The sequence below is a fragment of the Salvelinus alpinus genome, chromosome 5 (genome assembly GCF_045679555.1).
Source record: "Salvelinus alpinus chromosome 5, SLU_Salpinus.1, whole genome shotgun sequence".
In the NCBI taxonomy this organism is placed as follows: domain Eukaryota; kingdom Metazoa; phylum Chordata; class Actinopteri; order Salmoniformes; family Salmonidae; genus Salvelinus; species Salvelinus alpinus.
In genome coordinates, this window is record NC_092090.1 from 79,717,391 (window position 1) to 79,741,385 (window position 23,995).

At 42.2% G+C, this 23,995-nt stretch overlaps 4 protein-coding genes across 8 annotated transcripts; 2 read left to right on the forward strand and 2 right to left on the reverse strand.

The window, feature by feature from the left end:
* Positions 1-249: 249 nt before the first annotated feature.
* Positions 250-3,444, forward strand: LOC139576908 (5'-AMP-activated protein kinase subunit beta-1-like). Of its 2 annotated transcripts, none has more exons than XM_071403498.1 (8): positions 250-807; positions 1,656-1,836; positions 1,994-2,163; positions 2,293-2,386; positions 2,468-2,582; positions 2,746-2,879; positions 3,007-3,075; positions 3,272-3,444. In XM_071403498.1, the coding sequence occupies exons 2-8, from the start codon at positions 1,675-1,677 to the stop codon at positions 3,347-3,349; spliced, it is 822 nt and encodes a 273-aa protein (XP_071259599.1). In that variant the 5' UTR covers positions 250-807; positions 1,656-1,674; the 3' UTR covers positions 3,350-3,444. The 2 variants fall into 2 exon arrangements, with proteins under 2 accessions (XP_071259599.1, XP_071259598.1); XM_071403497.1 differs by having other exon boundaries at positions 431-807; positions 1,651-1,836.
* Positions 3,445-6,405: 2,961 nt separating this feature from the next.
* Positions 6,406-7,621, reverse strand: LOC139576910 (phospholipase A2, minor isoenzyme-like). Its single transcript, XM_071403503.1, has 4 exons — positions 7,429-7,621; positions 7,076-7,232; positions 6,862-6,989; positions 6,406-6,673 (listed from the first exon to the last, which is right to left on the reverse strand). Exons 1-4 carry the CDS (start codon positions 7,472-7,474, stop codon positions 6,549-6,551), a joined length of 456 nt encoding a protein of 151 aa, XP_071259604.1. The 5' UTR covers positions 7,475-7,621; the 3' UTR covers positions 6,406-6,548.
* A 787-nt stretch (positions 7,622-8,408) lies between these two features.
* LOC139576911 (phospholipase A2-like) lies at positions 8,409-9,938 on the forward strand. Its single transcript, XM_071403504.1, has 4 exons — positions 8,409-8,472; positions 8,849-9,005; positions 9,219-9,352; positions 9,593-9,938. Exons 1-4 carry the CDS (start codon positions 8,424-8,426, stop codon positions 9,706-9,708), a joined length of 456 nt encoding a protein of 151 aa, XP_071259605.1. The 5' UTR covers positions 8,409-8,423; the 3' UTR covers positions 9,709-9,938.
* asgrl1 (asialoglycoprotein receptor-like 1) lies at positions 9,890-22,879 on the reverse strand. Of its 4 annotated transcripts, XM_071403500.1 has the most exons (8): positions 22,767-22,879; positions 22,035-22,118; positions 20,347-20,430; positions 20,113-20,208; positions 11,186-11,239; positions 10,980-11,119; positions 10,787-10,902; positions 9,890-10,272 (listed from the first exon to the last, which is right to left on the reverse strand). In XM_071403500.1, the coding sequence occupies exons 2-8, from the start codon at positions 22,114-22,116 to the stop codon at positions 10,116-10,118; spliced, it is 729 nt and encodes a 242-aa protein (XP_071259601.1). In that variant the 5' UTR covers positions 22,117-22,118; positions 22,767-22,879; the 3' UTR covers positions 9,890-10,115. The 4 variants fall into 4 exon arrangements, with proteins under 4 accessions (XP_071259601.1, XP_071259603.1, XP_071259600.1 ...); XM_071403502.1 differs by lacking the exon at positions 20,113-20,208; XM_071403499.1 differs by lacking the exon at positions 22,767-22,879 and having other exon boundaries at positions 22,035-22,350.
* Between the last annotated feature and the right edge of the window lie 1,116 nt (positions 22,880-23,995).

A 23,995-nucleotide genomic window follows, 5' to 3' on the forward strand; every position in this document is an offset into this window, starting at 1 on the left:
CCCAAAATCATCTTAAAGTGGCAATCTGCAGTTTCCTACATCAATTTATTTACTTAATGATTTTAAAAAATGTTGTACCCTACCCATTGATTCTTGAAGAATGCCTCATGAGCTTTGTATAACTGTCATACCACATCAGAACCCAACATATAAGCTTGTTTTACTCCAATATTGGTAAACAAAGTACATGTAAACTAACACTATATAGCCTCAAAACATGGTTAAAACTGTAATTGTGATATCATGGATGGTCAGTCCTTGCATCCATAGCTCTGTCTGTGAATTTGAGAGTTGTTACATTTCTCCAGTCTCATTCCTTGGCTTTTTCCCGAAACAGGAGCGGATTCACGTGTTGTTGTTGTTTCAAATGCTGATTGCCACTTTAAGGCTAAATTCATAATTAGAACCATAGGATAAATTCTATGGTTCTAAAATTAATTGAGGCTTAAGATGCTTTTGCGAAACCGGGCCCTGGACGTTTCCTTTTTTAAACCTAGGAATCCATTATGGCCAATCCTAAAATGTGCTACAGCTTCACATTTTGTTTGTTAAATCAGAGTAGTGTTTTATGTTGTGACCTAGAAAAGGTTACACTAGTTTGTGAAATTGAACTGTCCTCAATGGTCTGAAAAATCATTCCGAGACAGGCGTGACTTCGAATGCGAAAAAACAGGAAGAGGTGTGTGCTCGTGCAGCCTACTGTTTGTCTTTGGGTTAGGTTACAATTTACCCTTTCAGGGGAAAATGGCGATAGGAAATACAATAGCGTAGATTCCCAGTATTAGAATTTCCAGAAATTAAACGAAGGTAAGAAAAGTGAAAACAATTAGGCCTACTTCAATGTTACTTTGGCATGGATCTTCCGGATGTGGTGTGTTTTTAAGTTTGAGTAACGAGGCAGTTTTTGCCATAGGTGGTATATATAGTAGGTCATATGGTTTTTGCTTATGCACGGAAACGCAAACATAATGTCAGTGTGTGTCTGCGCCGGTGTTTGTTTTTGCGAGCACGTTTGTGTTGGGGTTAGGGGTATTGGTCATGTCAGGAGACGGGGATCTTTTATCAAATGTTTACATTTTGGTCTTGGCCATTTCTCAATCAATTACAATAGGCTTTGGTGGAGGATCCGCCAACAGATTCGATCCTGCTTATTTACAGCTGCACTGCGATCAGACAGCATCCCTGTGTATATTAAGGCACGGTATAGCCTGCGCGAGATATGGCTTGGAAACATAGGCCCCTACCTCAACCAGGGATGAGAAATGGGCTGTACTCCGAATTGTCCCATTATCCCAACTGTTACACCGAGTAGATTTAATGACAGATAGTTTTTAAGTAAACTGCCGTTTTTGTCCTAGTTATCAATTCTGAGCACAACCCACAACCCATTGCACGTCTTAATATACACAGGAACGCTGCTGTCCCACCCTAGTGCAAGCTGTCTGTTCAACAAGGAAATGCTCAGAATGGCTAAATGTTCAACCAGGCCAGCTTCTGAAAATATTTTCTGTCATGTAAATGTCAGATATTAGAAGATATATTCATATTACATTATGTCAATGTGCCTTGTATATAACAGGGCTGGTGTGTACTATATTGACAGTATTATTGTTGTTGATAATTTTTTCATACTTGTGTGTTGATGATCAGTGCAGTGGTTGTTGCTGAGTCAGAATGGGAAACAACAGCAGCAGTGGTGAGCGGGCCAGTGCAGGTCAGGGTGAGAGACCCTATCAGCGTGATGATGGACAAGGTGCCAAGGATGGCGCACGGCCCAAGATTCTCATGGACAGCACAGATGATGCTGACCTGTTTAACACCCGAGAGGCTAAAAACGTACAGAAATATAGATAGTGAAGTCTAAAGGGATTAATTCATTCAGATTTACATTAAAGTATTTACAAGGTTGCCTGTAGGGCAGGCTATACCCAACTTTTTTTTCTGTGGGCCTCAATGTGTAGTGATGTTGTTAATGTGAGTCCAATTGTGCCAGGCTCCTCAGGAGATCCAGGAGTTTCTAGCCTGGCAGAGGGACCTTGAGAGTGACAGTAAATGTCCCAGTCAGGCCAAGCCCACTGTGTTCCGTTGGACAGGCGCTGGCAAAGAGATCTTTGTGTCTGGATCATTCAACAACTGGGCCACCAAGATTCCCCTCAACAAAAGGTGAGCAGGTTTGGGGAAAACCTGAACAAAGCACTTTAATTTGGCAAAATGTGAATAGTTCATACTGATTGAAATTCAATGATGTTTCCTGCTCAATTTTGTTTGTATTGTGTTATTTTTCTGACCCAGCCAGAACAACTTTGCAGCGGTTGTGGACTTGCCTGAGGGAGAGCACCAGTATAAGTTCTGTGTAGATGGACAGTGGACCCTCGACCCGACAGGGGTGAGTACAAACCCTCTGTCGGAATGATATAATAACATTCCCTCTGTGTTCAGTCTTTCAACTGTATTTCATCCTTCACAGGCTGTGTTGACGACCAAAACTGGCACTGTCAATAATGTCATTCAGGTGAAGAGGACTGACTTTGAGGTGTTTGAAGCCCTCATGATTGATTCTCAGGAATGTGCAGATATGTCAGGTACTGATGCTTGATTACCATCATAATTTATGTGTTTTACCAATAACAACTCCATTTAGTGTTGAAGGCCATTTCATTTCTGATGATAAATTAATTAAGGTGCCTAATTTCACCTGGTGGTTTACTGCACATTGAATCATTGTGTGTGTCCCTGTGATTTCAGACCTCTCGAGTTCCCCTCCGGGACCCTACCAGCAGGACCCATACATAACCAAGACAAGCGACAAGCTCAAGAACCCCCCCATCCTGCCACCACACTTGCTGCAAGTCCTACTCAATAAGGACACTGGCGTGTCTGTGAGTGATGGTTTAGAGGCTGGAGAACACCTTCATTGGGAGTCATGATGGTGGAAATATGTTTTTATTTTCTCTGATTGGTGTCAATTTCTTAGTGCTAATTGTTTGTTTTCTATATCCTGAACAGTGTGACCCAGCCCTTCTTCCAGAGCCCAACCATGTGATGCTCAACCACCTCTATGCCCTCTCCATCAAGGTAAATCATTGCTGTTCTCAACTCATTTGTTTCCTCACTAGACCAGACACCTCAGCAGAGATGGGGTCAATTACATTCCCTGTTGTCAGTTGAATTTGACATAGAATAGAGCAATTCAAATTCTGTGTTAAATAGACCTCAACTCTGCATCTCAATACATTCCTGCCTGATCCGTGTCTATTTTATTTTCTTTCAGGATGGGGTGATGGTTCTTAGCGCAACCCACCGCTACAAAAAGAAGTATGTGACCACACTTCTGTACAAGCCGATCTAATCATGCCATCATGTGCTTCCTGCCTAGAAACGTTTCAAATCTATTCTTGTATAATTCTGTTTTTTATATCGATGATTAAACTTCTCTCTATCTCAGATGATTTGTAAATAATATGACCACTTGACCATTAAGAGTTAAAATGTTCTGTTCAGATATCTTCATATTAGCTCAAGGAAAAAGACCTGCATTTGCCAAACAGACACTTATCATGCTAGGTAATGGAAATGTATCCTTGTGTAATGGTGAGACAAAACCAGCTGCTCCAAAACTACACCAGAAAGTGGAAGATAGCCATATAAATACACAAACCAAGGTGGACAAAAAGTTATTGGATTCAGTCCAGAAATGACCTTGTTAGACTGCTTTTGCATATTGATTCTTGGTCTAACACCTTTTGATCTCACTTCCACTCGTACTCTCCAATAACTATATTACAGTGCATTCGGAAAGGATTCAGACCCATTGACTTTTTCCACATTTTGTTATTTGAAAATGGATTAGATCGTTTTTTCAACCTCGTCAGTCTACAGACTACTCCGTAATGACAAAGCAAAAACAGGTTTTTAGAAATTTTAACAATGTATAAAAAAAGAATAACGGTTATCACATTTACATAAGTATTCAGAAACGCCTTCCACTGTTGTCATCCACAAACTTAATGATGGTGTTGGAGTCGTGCTTGGCCACGCAGTCATGGGTGAACAGGGAGTACAGGAGAAGACTAAGCACAAACCCCTGAGGGGAACCAGTGTTGAGAATCAGTGTGGCAGATGTGTTGTTGCCTACCCTTACCACCTGGGGGTGCCCGTCAGGAAGTCCAGGATCCAGTTGCAGAGGGAGGTGTTTAGTCCCAGAGTCCTTAGTTTAGTGATGAGCTTCGTGGACACAATGGTGTTGAACGCTGAGCTGTAGTCAATGAACAGCATTCTCATATAGGTGTTCCTTTTGTCCAGGTGGGAAAGGGCAGAATGGAGTGTGATTGAGATTGCGCCATCTGTGGATCTGTTGGGGCGGTATGTGAATTGGAATGGGTCTAGGGTTTCTGCGATGTTGGTGTTGGTGTGAGCCATGACCAGCCTTTCAAAGCACTTCATGGCTACAGATGTGAGTGCTACAGGGCGGTAGTCGTTTAGGCAGGTTACCTTCGCATTCCTAGGCACAGGGATTATTGTGGTCTGCTTGAAAAGTGGGTATTACAGACTAGTTCAGGGAGAGGTTGAAAATGTCAGTGAAGACACTTGCCAGTTCAAGGGTTTTCCTTTATTTTTTTACTATTTTCTACATCAAACCTATGAAATAAAGCAAATGAGATCATGTGGTAACCAAAAAAGTGTTAAATAAATAAAAATAGATTTGATGTTTGAGATTCTTTAAAGTAGCCACTCTTTGCCTTGACAGTTGGCATTCTCTCAACCAGCTTCTTAAGGTAGTCACCTGGAATGCATTTCAATTAACAGGTGTGCCTTAAGTACATTTTTGGAATTTCTTTCCTTAATGCATTTAATGCTACCTTGTGTTTTGACATGGTAGGGGTGGTATACAGAAGATAGCCCTATTTGGTAAAAGACCAAGTCCATATTGAGGCAAGAACAACTCAAATAGGCAAAGAGAAAAGACAGTCCATCATTACTTTAAGACATGAAGGTCAGTCAATATGGAAAATTTCAAGAACTTTGAAAGTTTCTTCAAGTGCAGTCGCAAAAACCATCAGGCGCTATGATGAAACTGGCTCTCATGAGGACCGCCACAGGGAAGGAAGACCCAGAGTTACCTCTGCTGTAGAGGATAAGTTCATTAGAGTTAACTGCACCTCAGATTGCAGCCCAAATAAATGTTTCACAGATGTTCAAGTAACAGACACATCTCAACATCAACTGTTCAGAGGAGACTGCGTGAATCAGGCCTTCATGGTCAAATTTCTGCAACAGAACCACAACTAAAAGACACCAATAAGAAGAGACTTTCTTGGGCCAAGAAACACGAGCAATGGACATTAGACTGGTGGAAATCTGTCAGTTGGTCTGATGAGTCCAAATTTGAGATTTTTAGTTCCAACCGCGGTGTCTTTGTGAGACGCAGAGTAGGTGAACGAATGATCTCCGCATGTGTAGTTCTCACCGTGAAGCATGGAGGAGGAGGTGTGATGGTGTTGGGGTGCTTTGCTGGTGACACTGTCTGTGATTTATTTAGAATTCAATGCACACTTAACCAGCGTGGCTACTACAGCAATCTGCAGCGATACGCCATCCCATCTGGTTTGCGCTTAGTGGGACTATCATTTGTTTTTCAACAGGACAATGACTCAACACACCTCCAGGCTGTGTAAGGGCTATTTGACCAAGAATAAGAGTGATAGAGTGCTGCATCAGATGACCTGGCCTCCACAATCACCTGACCTCAACCCAATTGAGATGGTTTGTGGATGACTTGGACTGCAGAGTGAAGGAAAGCAGCCAACAAGTGCTCAGCACTCCTTCAAGACTGTTGGAAAAGCATTCCAGATGAAGCTGGTTGAGAGAATGCGAAGAGTAAGCAATGCTGTCATCAAGGCAAAGGGTGGCTACTTTGAAGAGTCTAACATATAAAATATATTTTTATTTGTTTAACACTTTTTTGGTTATATGATTCCATATGTGTTGTTTCATAGTTTTGATGTCTTCACTATTATTCCACAATGTAGAAAATAGTAAAAATAAAGAAAAACCCTTGAGTAGGTTTGTCCAAACGAGTAGGTGTGTCCAATGTTTTGACTGGTACTGTATGTAAATAAGGTATTTCTGTTTTTTATTTTGTATACATTTGCAAACATTTCTAAAAACCTGTTTTTGCTTTGTCATTATGAGGTATTGTGTGTGTAGATTGAGGAAAATGTTTTATTTAATCCGTTTTAGAATAAGACTGTAAAGTAACAAAATGTGGAAAAAGTCAAGGAGTCTGAATTCTTCCTGAATGCACTGTATAAAGGTATTCTCCAGTTATTACTTACACAGAATTCTATGTGTTCAATACAAATACAGAACTAACAAACATATACTCAAAAGAATGCCATTCAATCATTTAATAGGTCAACAGTTTAATTGGCACAGTAAATTCCATTCCAGCAAACATGACACACATCCATGAAACAGGATTCATAAACATTCAGTGAATCTACAGTAGTTTCAGATGTTCGTACTGCTTCCAGAGGATTTGTCTTGGCTCAGGTGATACAGTGGGTTTTGGGGTCCAGGTTATTGTTCTCAGGGTTGTAGGTGGACTGGGCGAAGCAGTTGGCGGCGACTCGGTCACACTCGCACACTGAGGCCTGGCACACATCGTTGGAAGCTGAGGCGTGAGGAAACAGGTTTAGGCTCATGATAAACATTAGTTGCAGTTATAATCAGAAAGCTGAAACCTCACCTTTACTTCAAAACATCATTGCATCTGACAATATAGAGCTTGGGCAGATTGTATAGTTTATTGAAAATGTATGTCCACAAATTATTTTATTGTTTCTACAATTCAGTTGTTACCTGAACAGGAGACCTGCCCATTCGTGCAAGAGAATATGTACACCTTGATGTAAGGGACGTCAATGATGGGACGGCACTCTGGAAGATGCCTGCTCGCTCGGTAGCAGAGGTCGTGGACCTCACAACACCTGAGAGAAGAAAGTTACGAGTTTTCTGAGATAGACATCATGACCAGGTTTTTCTGTATAACACAAGTGGAATGAAATCCAGTTACCTATCCAGGTCATCCCTGGGAGTCCCAGTCCCCCCCAACCCACACCAACAGCCATAGTTATTGTACACGAAGGGGTTGACATCAGGCTGGGTGCACGTGATCATTCTGCCAAATTGCCACAGAGCCTGGGGCTGCAGTGAACCATGGGCGACGTATGCTGGCAGAGGAGGGAGGTGAAGCTATCAGTCACACTAATGCACATATTCCTGACATTGAGGTTCCAAATAAGAGTTACAGAGGGCACACATGATTATTATTCTATCTGAAATCATCTCAGACTTTATGTATATTCTTAGGCAAGTGAAAAAGTGGACAACAAGCTTCGAATCAATATTGAAATGTGACAGGCTTACCGGTCAGCAGCAACAGGAGAGATTTTGGATGCATGACAGGAAACATTGAGGGTATATACCAACCTTACCTCCTCTTATATTAGATGAAGGGAGGTCAAGGAGAACAAGTGCTAAAATGGGAGGTAAACTGGGAGGGGTTGTGTCATACAGCCAGGAATATGAATGATATCTCAGCTAAAATGCTTTCCTCAGGTTCTAAACTTGTTTACCCAAGATTGCTACTGCTATTACATATACAAATTCAAAACAGAAACATGAGATATGACACGTAAAGGAAAACATGGGTTGAATGTGATTTCTACATGACACTAAAATGACAGGAGCTGTTATGCTATTGGGGGCTGCTGAGTAATATCAGCCTCGGGTCTATAAAGTAGAGTTTAAGTAAGTCAAATCCTAACTGAAATATTGGCTGGTGGATGTTTTATGTCTGGATTAAATAAATATTTTAATTCTCTATGGTATATCCAATCAAATTAGACTGATTTATGTCATTTTTCCTCTTTTATATTGCTTTCTTAAAGCAGTCATTGTTAGGGTTGAAATACCAGCATTGTCCTCTATCATATCAATTGCTAATACTCTGAAAGGTACATTTTGCATTTCCCCTGATGTTCTTCCAAAGTACATTCCAGCAGATAGCTGTGTAAATGACAAAACACATGCTTAAATTCCCACACATTTCCATTACACAACTCCAGTCAAGCCTTGTACAATGACCTAATGAGTCTCCTGTATTTCTGCATATTATCCTATCGCTCTTGAAAAAGATTTTTAATCAGTGAGATTAACCTGGTTAAATAAATAAAACATGTAACCGGTATTGAAATGTGATTCAATGCACCTTTATCACTATACACAAGTGTTTATTATAATATGTCTGTGCAGTCCACTGTGTATCGCACCCTATCTAATCATCCAAAGCCTGCCCCTAAAGGCCATGATTCTATATATATCAGTTGCGTTCCAGATCAGTGATACTCTTCATCGCCAAAATGAGGTCTTCTCACACGCTGCTGCTGTTAGCCTTCTGTCTGCCAGTCTGTAAGTATTATTAATTACACTGTATTTTAAGACAGAGCTTTGATGCTGTCTATGCTTTTTAATAACAGAGCAGTGTACAGTCATCCTGTCATAGCTTTCTTTGCAGAAAATATTCCTTTAGTCAAGTCAGTGTGCACTGCAAAATATTTTACTCACAGCTGGTTATGCAAAATACATTTACATTAAGCAATAAGGGCTCACCAGTCACGTTGCCCAGTTGTGAATGTGACGTTGCCCAGTTCAATCATGATGCTGTATGGTTCCATTTGAGTGATTCACTAGTTTTTATTTGTTTCTGATATAAAAATGGTAATGTCCGGTGTAGATATTTGAATGTGCTCTGTCTGTCTGAGACGTGGCCTCTCGTGTGTTTCAGTGCTGGCGGTGCATGAACCCAACCCATGGGCACTATGGCAGTTCAGAGCGATGATCGTCTGTGTTAACCCTAGCAGCTGGCCTGTGCTGGACTATGCTGACTACGGCTGCTACTGTGGGAAGGGTGGCTCAGGCACACCTGTGGATGATCTGGACAGGTACGCAGTCATGGAGGGGAAGATGGGGTCAGGGGTAGTGAACACGGCAAGAATCTGAGAGGATGAATTTGAACCTGGAGGTTGTGTACACTGTGTAGGTGGACGGCGGGAGTTATACAGTGTGTGTGTGTGTGGGGGGGCTATATACATTAGCTTTAACGGGAAGTCAGTCATTGTACTTGTATTTAAACAGATGCCCTCTGTGTGTTCCAGATGCTGTCAGGTTCATGACTATTGCTACTCTGATTCCATGCAGCACGAAGATTGCTGGAGCATCTTTGACAACCCTTACACTGAAATATATAGCTACCAGTGTGACAGAGCCTCTAAGACTGTCACCTGCAAAGGCGAGTGTGATCAGCATAACTATAGGATTCAAAAACAGTCCCTTTGTCAAAATATAACTTTTATTCTGCAACAGCACCCTCTTTAGGATGGTCTAGTCCTCTGCATCTTTTAAATTGGAGAAGCTCTATTTTCCTTCCCCCTTGAAAACTATTTACCATTACCCATCTTTCTCTTTCTCAATTTTCCCTCTTCTTCCCCTCCCGCCTCCTTACTTTTTCTTCTTTCTCTCTCTCATACAGAAAACAACAATCCATGTGAGATGTTTATCTGTGAGTGTGACAGAAAAGCAGCCATGTGCTTTGAGAAGGCGGGGTACAACCCAGAGCATGCGCACCTTCCCGGTGAGCACTGCTAGTATGGAAATGCACGGGAAACCAGGACATAACCTGCAGTGGCCCACCTTCTCTTGAAATCAATAACAGCTGTTATGATCCAATATGTGCCTCTGTATTGGTTATTGCTTTTCATATACACCCACAGATAGAGTGGATGCTGAACTGGAAAAATATCGGATGAAAAGACCTCCAAGAAAGCTATTAAATTCTGACATACCAAGGTTTAATTAAACATTATTCTGTGAATAAGCTCACGTTGTACACTGTGTGCTTCTTATCCTCAATACCATAATTTGTGATTGTTGTACAGTCACTGAAAGAAATCCATCCTTTCTCCTGTATCCTGAGACTGTCATGTTATATCAGTCAGGCAGCACTGGCATAGCTTACAGCTCATGTGTCAATGGCAAGCATGTGTTTCTGTTTCTCATTTCCCCTTTGCCTCACAGATGTAGTTGTACGTTAGGTTGCAGTCTGCATCATTCCAAAGCTTGCGTCGTCTGTGTGGACCGTCATGAAGCTGTCCACAGTCCTCTCCACTCACACCAACCTGCCAGTTGTCTGGCTGCCCTTTATCCCAGAAGCTGAGCAAAGACAGTAGAGGGAAGGATATTACCTATTATAAACTGGGTGGTTCGAGCCCTGAATGCTGATTGGCTGACAGCCGTGGTATATATCAATAAGGCATCTCGGGGGTTTGTGGTATATGGCCAAAATACCACAGCTAAGGGCTGTACCCAGTCACTCTGCGTTGCGTCGTGCATAAGAACAGCCCTTAGCCGTGGTATATTGGCCATATATCACACCCCCTTAGGACTTATTGCTTAATTATAATGTCTGGTGACTGTGTTTTTAGGATGTAATACACAATATCCATACTCCAGAGGAGGCTGGTGGTGGGAGCTATAGGAGGATGGGCTCATTGTAATGGCTGGAATGGAATCAATGGAATGGAGTCAAAAAAGTGTTTTTTTTCATGTGTTTGATGTGTGTGGTGTGTTTGGTACCATTCCATTGATTCCATTCCAGTCATTACACTGAGCCTGTCCTCCCACCAGCCGCTGCTGCCCTACTCTCATCATCCCAGTACTCCCTTACTGTGGAGTTGATTTGTAGTCAGTTCCATCCACCCAGGTCCAGTGGCCCTCTTGTGTTCTCTCCACAAGCCCAACCCAGTATCTCTCTCCTGCATCAATCACTTGGGAGATGTAGTCCTAAACAGCACAAATAGAGAACATTTAACGTAGCCCACAGCTCTTGATATGATACTGCCTCACCTCCTTGGCCTTACCAGCTCATCCTCACTGTTAAGAACAAGCAGCTGTGCTCCCAGCTCAATACATTTTTCCTCTGCACTGTTCCAGTTGAGCTTCCTTTTTGATGCCAGGTAGCAGCTATCCTGGAAGGACCACCATTCTTCACTACAAGTTCCTGAGGAGGACACAATGTTTTGCACAATGGATAGGGATGGACTTTATCTACCAATAAGTCACTTACCTCTCACTGGAAGCTGAAATTCATCATAATAGTGTTGGTTGATAGTAGCTGGGTCTGAAAGGGACAAGAGTAAGATAATGAAGGAAGGAAGGAGTGAGAGATTATGAACAAAGCATCTACAATGTTATCCACTGATATACAGTGCCTTCGGAAACTATTCAGACCCCCTGACTTTTCCACATTTTGTTACGTTACAGCCTTATTATAAAATTGCTAAAATATTTTTTTTCCCCCTCATCAATCTGACAAAGCAAAAATAGGTTTTTAGACATTTTTGCAAGTGTATTACAAATAAAAACAGATATCACATTTACATAAGTATTCAGACCCTTTACTTGTTGAAGCACCTTTGGCAGCGATTACAGTCTTGAGTCTTCTTGGGTATAACGCTAAAAGCTTGGCACACCTGTTTCTCCCATTCTCCTCTGCAGATCCTCTCAAGCTCTATCAGATTGGATGGGGAGCGTTGCTGCACAGCTATTTTCAGGTTTCTCCAGAGATGTTTGATCGGGTTCAAGTCCGGGCTGTGGCTGGGCCACTCAAGGACATTCAGAGACTTGTCCCGAAGCCACTCCTGCGTTGTTTTGGCTGTGTCCTTAGGGTCATTGTCCTGTTGGAAGGTGAACCTTCACCCCAGTCTGAGGTCTTGAGCAGGTTTTCATCAAGGATCTATCGGTACTTTGCGCCATTTTTTTTTAAACCTTTATTTAACTAGGCAAGTCAGACAAGAACAAATTCTTATTTACAATGAAAGCCTACCGGAAAACAGTGGGTTAACTGCCTTGTTCAGGGGCAGAACGACAGATTTTTTACCTTGTCAGCTCGGGGATTCGATCCAGCAACCTTCCGGTTACTGACCCAACGCTCTAACCACTAAGCTACCCGCCACCCCTCCGTTCATCTTTGCCTAGATCCTGACTAGTCAAACAAAAAACATCCAGTCCACGGCAGTCCTGTGGGCGAAAACAGCTAGTTGATGAGAGGTCGAAGGAGAATGGCAAGAATCGTGCAAGCTAACAGGCGGGCCACAAATAAGCAAATAACGGCACAGTACTACAGCGGTGTGCAGAATGGCATCAGAATTCACACCTCCTCGATCCTTATACACTGCTCAAAAAAATAAAGGGAACACTAAAATAACACATCCTAGATCTGAATGAATGAAATATTCTTATTAAATACTTTTTTCTTTACATAGTTGAATGTGCTGACAACAAAATCACACAAAAATTATCAATGGAAATCAAATTTATCAACCCATGGAGGTCTGGATTTGGAGTCACACTCAAAATTAAAGTGGAAAACCACACTACAGGCTGATCCAACTTTGATGTAATGTCCTTAAAACAAGTCAAAATGAGGCTCAGTAGTGTGTGTGGCCTCCACGTGCCTGTATGACCTCCCTACACAACGCCTGGGCATGCTCCTGATGAGGTGGCGCCAACTCCTGGACAGTCTGTGGTGCAACGTGGCGTTGGTGGATGGAGCGAGACATGATGTCCCAGATGTGCTCAATTGGATTCAGGTCTGGGGAACGGGCGGGCCAGTCCATAGCATCAATGCCTTCCTCTTGCGGGAACTGCTGACACACTCCAGCCACATGAGGTCTAGCATTGTCTTGCATTAGGAGGAACCCAGGGCCAACCGCACCAGCATATGGTCTCACAAGGGGTCTGAGGATCTCATCTCGGTACCTAATGGCAGTCAGGCTACCTCTGGCGAGCCCATGGAGGGCTGTGCGGCCCCCCAAAGAAATGCCACCCCACACCATGACTGACCCACCGCCAAACCGGTCATGCTGGAGGATGTTGCAGGCAGCAGAACGTTCTCCACGGCGTCTCCAGACTCTCACGTCTGTCACATGTGCTCAGTGTGAACCTGCTTTCATCTGTGAAGAGCACAGGGCGCCAGTGGCGAATTTGCCAATCTTGGTGTTCTCTGGCAAATGCCAAACGTCCTGCACGGTGTTGGGCTGTAAGCACAACCCCCACCTGTGGACGTCGGGCCCTCATACCACCCTCATGGAGTCTGTTTCTGACCGTTTGAGCAGACACATGCACATTTGTGGCCTGCTGGAGGTCATTTTGCAGGGCTCTGGCAGTGCTCCTCCTTGCACAAAGGCGGCGGTAGCGGTCCTGCTGCTGGGTTGTTGCCCTCCTACGGCCTCCTCCACGTCTCCTGATGTACTGGCTTGTCTCCTGGTAGCGCCTCCATGCTCTGGACACTACGCTGACAGACACAGCAAACCTTCTTGCCACAGCTCGCATTGATGTGCCATCCTGGATGAGCTGCACTACCTGAGCCACTTGTGTGGGTTGTAGACTCCGTCTCATGCTACCACTAGAGTGAAAGTACCGCCAGCATTCAAAAGTGACCAAAACATCAGCCAGGAAGCATAGGAACTGAGAAGTGGTCTGTGGTCACCACCTGCAGAACCACTCCTTTATTGGGTGTGTCTTGCTAATTGCCTATAATTTCCACCTGTTGTCTATTCCATTTGCACAACAGCATGTGACATTTATTGTCAATCAGTGTTGCTTCCTAAGTGGACAGTTTGATTTCACAGAAGTGTGATTGACTTGGAATTACATTGTGTTGTTTAAGTGTTCCCTTTATTTTTTTGAGCAGTGTATTAAGTCCCACCGTTGACAGTGCATGTCAAAGCAAAAACCAAGCCATGAGGTTGAAGGAATTGTCCGTAGAGCTCCGAGACAGGATTGTGTCAAGGCACAGATCTGGGGAGCGGTACCAAAAAATGTCGGCAGCTTTGAAGGTCAACTAAGAACGCAATGGCCTCCATCATTCTTAAATGGAAGAAGTTTGGAACCACCATGACTCTTCCTAGAGCTGTCCGCCTGGCCAAACTGAGCAATAGGAGGAGAAGGGCCTTGGTCAGAGAGGTGATAAAGAACCCGATGGTCACTCTGACAGAGCTCCAGAGTTCCTCTGTGGAGATCCAGAAGGATTATCCAGAAGGATTATCATCTCTGCAGCAATCCACCTGTAGAAAGGCTCATGGAGTTGGTGGAATCGTTCCTTTAATTCATGGCCACTTGCTCAGCTGGGCCAGGGGCGCTTTAATTAGGTCAGGTGGAAATGTCAGACAGATCTCAACTCATTAAAAGGAGGAAATCGCCATCGCCAGACCTCGCTGCTGTCTCTTCCTTAACTCCGTCTAATCCAGACATTCTGTGCGTCCACCGAATCTGTTACCTTTCATCTGAACTATCTGTTGCGATCGGGAGAGCGGGCCATCAGTTATTGTTTATAGTTATTACCGTGGAGCGTGGCTTGGAGCACATGCTTCAAACCTATTGTGTTATGTCAATGGATAATGATCACGGCCTTACAGATCATCACAGGCCAATTATGCCATTGACATATGGTTGAAATGTAACGAAATTACATGTACATATGAATACAAACCTGAAAGGATGAAATATGAAACGTCATTATTGTTTGCTGAACTGATCAATTCTGATATCAAACTGATGGAGATTATAGATTAAATAACCGATTACTGATTGAATTATTTGTATTATTATTCTCATGATTATGATGAATAGTTATGAGCCGAAATGACTCAATGACGATTCCTATTGACTTCTTATTGAACTGAATTGCTGAATTACCTAATTATGTTAATAATGAGAATGATTGTTATGATTTGACCTTTGTGATTATGAATTTGATTGGATACATGTTATTCTGTTTCCTTTGTTATGCAGCACAGACAAACTACCCAGTAAATATACCACTTTATGGTTAAAGGAATTCCTGCCTCAGTCTCATCCATTCCTCTGTCACCTGATCCATGACCACCTGTTTACCTTCACTGTCAGTCATTCTACCTGTCCAGCTACCCACACAGATTCCAATAATCTTTCACCACCAATCATGCCTTTATGGTAGAGTTGCCAGACGGAAGACACTCCTCAGTAAAAGGCACATGAAGGCCTGCTTGGAATTCGCCAAAAGGCACCTAAAGACTCTCAAGCCATGAGAAACAAGATTCTCTGGTCTGATGAAACCAAGATTGAACTCTTTGGCCTGAATGCCAAGTGTCACGTCTGGAAGAAACCAGGCACTGCTCATCACCTGGCCAATACCATCCCTACGGTGAAGCATGGTGGTGGCAGCATCATACTGTGCGGATGTTTTTCTGCGGAAGGGACTGGGAGACTAATCAGGATAGAGGGAAAGATGAACAGAGCAAAGTACAGAGAGAACCTGCTCCAGAGCGCTCAGGACTTATGTAAATGTCATATTTCAATTTTTTCTAAAAACCAGTTTTTGCTTTGTCATTATGGGGTATTGTGTGTAGTTTGATGGGGGAAAACAACTATTTAATCAATTTTAGAATAAGGCTGTAAAGTAACAAAATGTGAAAAAAGTCAAGGGGTCTGAATACTTTCCGAATGCACTGTATTTGTCCAAAAAACTAAAATAATTCCTGAGCTTTCTTATATATTCTAGATATAGGACAGACAATTCAAAACCTAATTTCTTATTATTTATTTTTGGACTGTCTGTTTTGCCATTTATGAATGTATTATTCAATGTGTTTCCATGGTCTACAGTAGTAAAGGCCAAATTCAATATTTTATCAAATAATCTAAATTAAGTATATACAGCTGAAGTCGGAAGTACATACACTTAGGTTGGAGTTATTAAAACTCGTTTTTCAACCACTCCACAAATGTAATGTTAACAAACTATGGCTTTGGCAAGTCGGTTAAGACATCTACTTTGTGCATGACACAAGCCATTTTTCCAACAATTGTTCACAGACAGATTATTTCATTTATAATTCACTGTATTACAATTCCAGTGGATCAGAAGTTTACATACACTAAGTTGACTGTGCCTTTAAACAGCTTGGAAAATTCCAGAAAATGATGTCATGGCAAGCTTCTGATAGGCTAATTGACATAATTTGAGTCAATTGGAGGTGTACCTGTGGATGTATTTCAAGGCCTACCTTCAAACTCAGTGCCTCTTTTCTTGACATCATGGGAAAATCAAAAGAAATCAGCCAAGACCTCAGAAAAAAAAATTGTAGACCTCCACAAGTCTGGTTCATCCTTGGGAGCAATTTCCAAACACCTGAAGGTACCATGTTCATCTGTACAAACAATAGTATGCAAGTATTAACATCATGGGACCACGCAGCCGTCATACCGCTCAGGAAGGAGACACGTTCTGTCTCCTAGAGATGAACGTACTTTGGTGCGAAAAGTGCAAATCAATTCCAGAACAACAGCAAAGGACCGTGTGAAGATTACAGTAAAACACGTCCTATATCGACATAACCTGAAAGGCCGCTCAGCAAGGAAGAAGCCACTGCTCCGAAACTGCCATAAAAAAGCCAGACTACGGTTTGCAACTGCACATGGGGACAAAGATTGTACTTTTTTGAGAAATGTCCTCTGATGAAACAAAAATAGAACTATTTGGCCATAATCACCATTGTTATGTTTGGAGGAAAAAGGGGGATGCTTGCAAGCCGAAGAACACCATCCCAACCGTGAAGCATGGGGGTGGCAGCATCGTGTTGTGGGGGTGCTTTGCTGCAGGAGGGACTGGTGCACTTCACAAAATAGATGGCATCATGAGGAAAGAAAATGATGTGGATATATTGAAGCAACATCTCAAGACATCAGTCAGGAAGTTAAAGTTTGGTCGCAAATGGGTCTTCCAAATGAACAATGACCCCAAGCATGCTTCCAAAGTTGTGGCAAAATGGCTTAAGGACAACAAAGTCAAGGTATAGGAGTGGCCATCACAAAGCCCTGACCTCAATCCTATAGAAAATTTGTGGGCAGAACTGAAAAAGTGTGTGTGAGCAAGGAGGCCTACAAACCTGACTCAGTTACACCAGCTCTGTCAGGAGGAATGGGCCAAAATTCACCCAACTTATTGTGGGAAGCTTGTGGAAGGTTATCCGAAACCGTTGGTCCATGTTAAACAATTTAAAGGCAAATACTAATTGACTGTATGTAAAACTTCTGACCCACTGGGAATGTGATGAAAGAAATAAAACCTGACCTAAATAATTCTCTCTACTATTGTTCTGACATTTCACATTCTTAAAATAAAGTGGTGATCCCAACTGACCTAAAACAGAGAATTTTTACTAGGATTAAATGTCAGGAATTGTGAAAAACTGAGATTAAATGTATTTGGCTAAGGTGTATGTAAACTTACGACTTCAACTGTATATACCTACAGGGCTCCTAAAATTCGCTATCTAAATTATCCATGGTATGACCATTTTAAACAATTCCATATGTTAGCTTAGTACACACATTCCCCATGTACACATACAAATCAGGTCATGTCTGAAACAATGGGGCAATCTTTGATCTGGCTAATGGAGTTCTGAAATGTCATTTTTTTCTTCCCACAGGTGATCATAATGCCATACCATATGATAGTGGTTGTTCTGGCACTCCCTGTGTAATTTTAGGGTATTTACAGCAGTTTTTGTACATAGTCCCCCCATTTTAGGGGAGCAATTTTGGACAAATTCACTTATATGTGTATTAAAGTAGTCAAAAGTGTACTATTTGGTCCCATATTCCTAGCAGGCAATTATTACATCAGCTTGTGACTCTACAAACGTGTTGAATCCATATGCTGTTTGTTTTGGTTGTGTTTTAAGATTATTTGGTGCCCAATAAAATAAATAAAAATAATAAATATTGTGTCATTTTGGAGTCACTTTTATTGTAAATAATAATATAATATGTTTCTAAACACATAATGTGGATACTACCATGATTAAGGATTGTCCTGAATGAATCATGAATAATGATAAGTGAGAAAGTTTCACAAATATCATACCCTGTATACATCCTAACCTCTTACCATTACAATAACAGGGGTTATTGATCTTTGTGCCTCTGTAACTTTCTTACTCACCATTATTCACGATTATTCATAATCATGGTAGCATCTGTAACGGATGTGAAATGGCTAGCTAGTTAGCGGGTACGCGCTAGTAGCGTTTCAATCAGTTACGTCACTTGCTCTGAGACTTAAGTAGGGTTTCCCCTTGCTCTGCAAGGGCCGCGGCTTTTGTGGAGCGATGGGTAACGACGCTTCGTGGGTGTCAGTTGTTGATGTGTGCAGAGGGTCCCTGGTTCGCGTCGGGGCGAGGGGACGGTTTAAAGTTATACTGTTACATTGATGCTGTTGACCCGGATCACTGGTTGCTGCGGAAAAGGAGGAGGTTGAAAGGGGGGTGAGTGTAACGGATGTGAAATGGCTAGCTAGTTAGCGGGTACGCGCTAGTAGTGTTTCAATCAGTTACGTCACTTGCTCTGAGACTTAAGTAGGGTTTCCCCTTGCTCTGCAAGGGCCGCGGCTTTTGTGGAGCGATGGGTAACGACGCTTCGTGGGTGTCAGTTGTTGATGTGTGCAGAGGGTCCCTGGTTCGCGCCCGTGTCGGGGCGAGGGGACGTACTAAAGTTATACTGTTACATTGGTGCCGTGACCCGGATCACTGGTTGCTGCGGAAAAGGAGGAGGTTGAAAGGGGGGTGAGTGTAACGGATGTGAAATGGCTAGCTAGTTAGCGGGTACGCGCTAGTAGCGTTTCAATCAGTTACGTCACTTGCTCTGAGACTTAAGTAGGGTTTCCCCTTGCTCTGCAAGGGCCGCGGCTTTTGTGGAGCGATGGGTAACGACGCTTCGTGGGTGTCAGTTGTTGATGTGTGCAGAGGGTCCCTGGTTCCCGCCCGTGTCGGGGCGAGGGGACGTACTAAAGTTATACTGTTACATTGGTGCCGTGACCCGGATCACTGGTTGCTGCGGAAAAGGAGGAGGTTGAAAGGGGGGTGAGTGTAACGGATGTGAAATGGCTAGCTAGTTAGCGGGTACGCGCTAGTAGCGTTTCAATCAGTTACGTCACTTGCTCTGAGACTTAAGTAGGGTTTCCCCTTGCTCTGCAAGGGCCGCGGCTTTTGTGGAGCGATGGGTAACGACGCTTCGTGGGTGTCAGTTGTTGATGTGTGCAGAGGGTCCCTGGTTCCCGCCCGTGTCGGGGCGAGGGGACGTACTAAAGTTATACTGTTACATTGGTGCCGTGACCCGGATCACTGGTTGCTGCGGAAAAGGAGGAGGTTGAAAGGGGGGTGAGTGTAACGGATGTGAAATGGCTAGCTAGTTAGCGGGTACGCGCTAGTAGCGTTTCAATCAGTTACGTCACTTGCTCTGAGACTTAATTAGGGTTTCCCCTTGCTCTGCAAGGGCCGCGGCTTTTGTGGAGCGATGGGTAACGACGCTTCGTGGGTGACTGTTGTTGATGTGTGCAGAGGGTCCCTGGTTCGCGCCCGAGGTCGGGGCGAGGGGACGGTTTAAAGTTATACTGTTACACATCCACATCAATAAAGAACTGTTCCAAAACATATTTTAGTCTTACTTATAATAAAAGTGACTCCAAAATGACACAATACATTATTCTCCATTCAGTTCTTATTGGGCAAAACATATTCCGAAACAGAAACACAACCAAAACAAACTGCAAACGCATCCAACAAGTTTGTAGTCAAAAGCGTGCCAGGAATATGGGACCAAATACTACACTTTTGAGTACTTTAATGCACTAAAAGTGAATTTGTCCAAATACTTATGAATACTTCAAATGAGGAGACTAGATACATAAAGTGCTTTTATTTGTAAATGGTAAAACAAATATGTATGAAAATACCCTCTGATACATTATAAGAGGAAATTCTGTACTGTCGCCTCATATGAAACATTTGATCTCAAATCCAAAATACTGGAGTATTTTTTTTTTATAGCTTCACTGTCCAAATAAATACAGGAGGGGAGTGTACATGTCTAATATAATATATAATCCTTCAACAAGACTCTGAGGTTAATTAGCCCTTTAGTAATAAAAGCCTTTAAACATCACTGTACCTGAACTGGAAGATGTGGCAAAAGCACCCATCACAGTCTTGTTCAGGGACTCAAGGTAAATATGGACATCAACTATCGCTTGGTTTAACTGAGAGACTTAGGAAAATGGAGGAAGGATTGATTGAAAAAAAAAATGAAATTATTAATTGGTAATAGAGAGTTTAACAATACAATTTGATTTGTATTTTGGTCCCCTTGAATTATAAATTAACTGTACAATTAAGCAAGCCTTACATTTAAGTCCAGTTATCAGCAGTATTATCAACAGGAGAAGCACCAAGACACCATACAGGAGATGAACCACCCTGCTCTGCATACCTGAAATAATATACAGTGGGAAGAAAATTACTAGGATTTCTGCATATATTGGTCATAACATTTTATCTGATCTTCATCTAAGTTACAACAATAGACAAACACAGTCTGCTTAAACTAATAACACACAATTATAATTGTTCATGTCTTTAATGAACACACTGTGTAAACATTCACAGTGCAGGTTGGAAAAAGTACATGAACCCTTGGATTTAATAACAGGTTGACCCTCCTTTGGCAGCAATAACCTCAACCAAACGTTTTCTGTAGTTGCGGATCAGACCTGCACAACTGTCAGGAGGAATTTTGGACCATTCCTCTTTACAAAACTGTATCAGTTCCACAATATTCTTGGGATGTCTGGTGTGAACTGCTCTCGAGGTCCTGCCACAGCATCTCAATCGGGTTGAGGTCAGGACTGACTGGGCCTCTCCAGAAGGCGTATTTTCTTCTGTTGTTGATTTACTTCTGTCTTTTGGGTTGTTGTCCTGTTGCATCACCTAACTTCTGTTGAGCTTCAATTGGCTAACAGATAGCCTTACATTCTCCTGCAAAATGTCTTGATAAACTTGGGAATTCATTTTTCCATCGATGATAGCAAGCTGTCCAGGCCCTGAGGCAGCAAAGCAGCCCCACTATAGTTTACAGTTGGGATGAGGTGTTGATTTTGGTGTGCTGTGCCTTTTTTCTCCACACATAGTGTTGTGTGTTCCTTCCAAACAACACAACTTTAGTTTAATCTGTCCAAATAATATTTTGCCAGTGGTGCTGTGGAACATCCAGGTGCTCTTTTGCGAACTTCAGACATGCAGCAATGTTTTTTTTGGACAGCAGTGACTTCTTTCGTGGTGTCCGCCAATGAACACCGTTCTTGTTTAGTGTTTTACGTATCGTAGACTCGTCAACAGAGATGTTAGCATCTTCCAGAGATTTCTGTAAGTCTTTAGCTGACACTTTAGGATTCTTCTTAACCTCATTGAGCATTCTGCGCTGTGCTCTTGCAGTCATCTTTGCAGGACAGCCACTCCTAGGGAGAGTAGCAACAGTGCGGAAATTTCTCAATTTATAGACAATTTGTCTTACCGTGGACTGTCTTTTAGAGATACTTTTGTAACCCTTTCCAGCTTTATGCAAGGCAACAATTCTTCTGAGATCTCTTTTGTTCGAGGCATGGTTCACATCAGGCAATGCTTTTTGTGAATAGCAAACTGAAATTTTGTGAGTGTTTTTTAATGGGGCTCTAACCAAAATCTCCAATTTTGTCTCATTGATTCGACTCCAGGTTAGTTGACTCCAATTAGCTTTTGGAGAAGTCATTAACCTAGGGGTTCACATACTTTTTCCATACCTACACTGTGAATGTTTAAATGATGTATTCAACATAGAAAAGAAAAATACAATAATATGTGTGTTATTAGTTTAAGTACACTGTGTTTGTCTATTATTGTGACTTAGATGAAGATCAGATCAAATTTTATGCCAAATTTATGCAGAAATCCAGGTAATTCCAAAGGGTTCACATACTTTTTCTTGCCACTGTACATGGAGAAAATTACATGGAATATGAAGGCACATTAACAGATATTGATTAAAATAGATTAGTTTACCTCTTTGTGGGATGATTTTCCTCCGACTGTGGTTACTTTCAATGTCAGACGTACCAAATTCATCATACTGAATGGAATCCATTTCTGGAGGAGAGATTTCCATTTTGAAAATGAATTGAGGTCTTTAGTGCTTTTGTCAGCAATATGCCCTGACTCAAAATGAAACATGTCACTCATCGCGTCCAGACATTTGCAATTTAGAGATAGAAAAGCTGGTAATCCGTAATGTATCTGAAGTTCAAATGTCCCAAATTAACCTGTGCTGTGGTAGTGAATTTATTCGTGCCAGGACAGTAAAGCAAATGAAAAGACAGTTAGATGATAGGAGCTCTTGTGTTTTAAGGTCATAGACTAAATAGTTGAATATTAACCTCTCAATCAATAGCCTCTATGCTAACCTGCATCTCACAATCACATGAAATACAGACACCATGATGATTGATTTCCCAATTTGAATTATTGTGTCAAAATCTCAACACACAGACTAGAGGAAAGTAGAGAATTATGTATTTAGAAAAAATCTAATTAAGTTCAGATGAAGTTATGATATTAAGTTATGATATGATTATTCAATAAAAGTCCAGGTTCGAAATGTAGTAGGCTACATACATATCATATTGTAAATGTTTAGGCTAAATCTGATGATGGTGAGAATGATTTTGCTGCCTACTACCAAACACAAACCCCCCAAAATCTTGGAACTCTGACACCCACTCTGCATTTATCCCTTACCTCACTCCTGTTATGTTCATGGAAATGTGAACAGCTCTCAGCTGATCTATCAGTCTGTCCAGTCTTCTTCTGGTATTTGACCAAAGGTTCAAAGTTGTGTTTGTGTCTAGTCCTCCCACTGAGTTTGTTATATGTGATATTGAACAAAGAACACAAACAATTCTGAGAAGTAACCAATCCAAGCTTGATATAAAGAACAATATAGAAGATTTGATAGCATAGGCCTAGGCTATATAAGAAGTCAAGATTATTATGAACTCATTCAGACAGAGTAGAATTTGCCATACGGTACAGTTGGGTCCATATTTGGTGATTTAGTTTACTGTAGATGCAAAACTGAAGAATCTGGTACAATGTTGGTTAGGGTCATTTTGTCACATAGTCTCTGCATAGGGCTATAGCTAGTAGGCTACTGTAAAAAAGTATAGTTAAAATCTCACTTTTAGGCCTCCCGAGTGGCGCAGCGGTCTAAGGCACTGCATCACTACAGATCCTGGTTCGATCCCAGACTGTGTCGCAGCCGGCCGTGACCGACCCATGAGGCGGTACACAATTGGCCCATTGTTGTCCGGGTTAGGGGAGGGTTTAGTGTACTGTGTTTCCACCGACCCATTGGTGCCTCTGGCTTCCGGGTTAAGCGAGTGTTGTGTCAAGAAGCAGTGAGGCTTGGCAGGGTCATGTTTGGGAGGAGGCACTGCTCTCGACCTTCGCCTCTCCCGAGTCCGTACGGGAGTTGCAGTGATGGGACAAGACTGTAACTACCAATTGGATATCACGAAAAAGGGGTAAAAATGTAATGATTTAAAAAAAAATCTCACTTTTAAAAGTTAATATTCTGTTAACTCATACCCAAATAATGTTGTTAACTTATCCTATACTCCAGTCTAGGCTGCTGAGCAGAGGACGGCTCATAGTAATGGCCAGAACAAAGCGAATGGAATAGCATCAATACCATTCCATTAATTCCTGAGTGCTCCCGAATGGCACAGCTGTCTAAGCCACTGCATCTCAGTGCAAGAGGCATCACTACAGTTCCTGGTTTGAATCCAGACCGTATCACATCTGGTCGTGATTGGGAGTCTCATAGGGCGGCGAACAATTGGCCCAGCGCCGCCTGGGTTTGGCCGGGTAGGCCTTCATTGTAAATAAGAATTTGTTCTTAACTGACTTGCCTAGTTAAATAAAGGTTACATTTTAAAATAATATTTAAAAAAATTCTGCTCCAACCA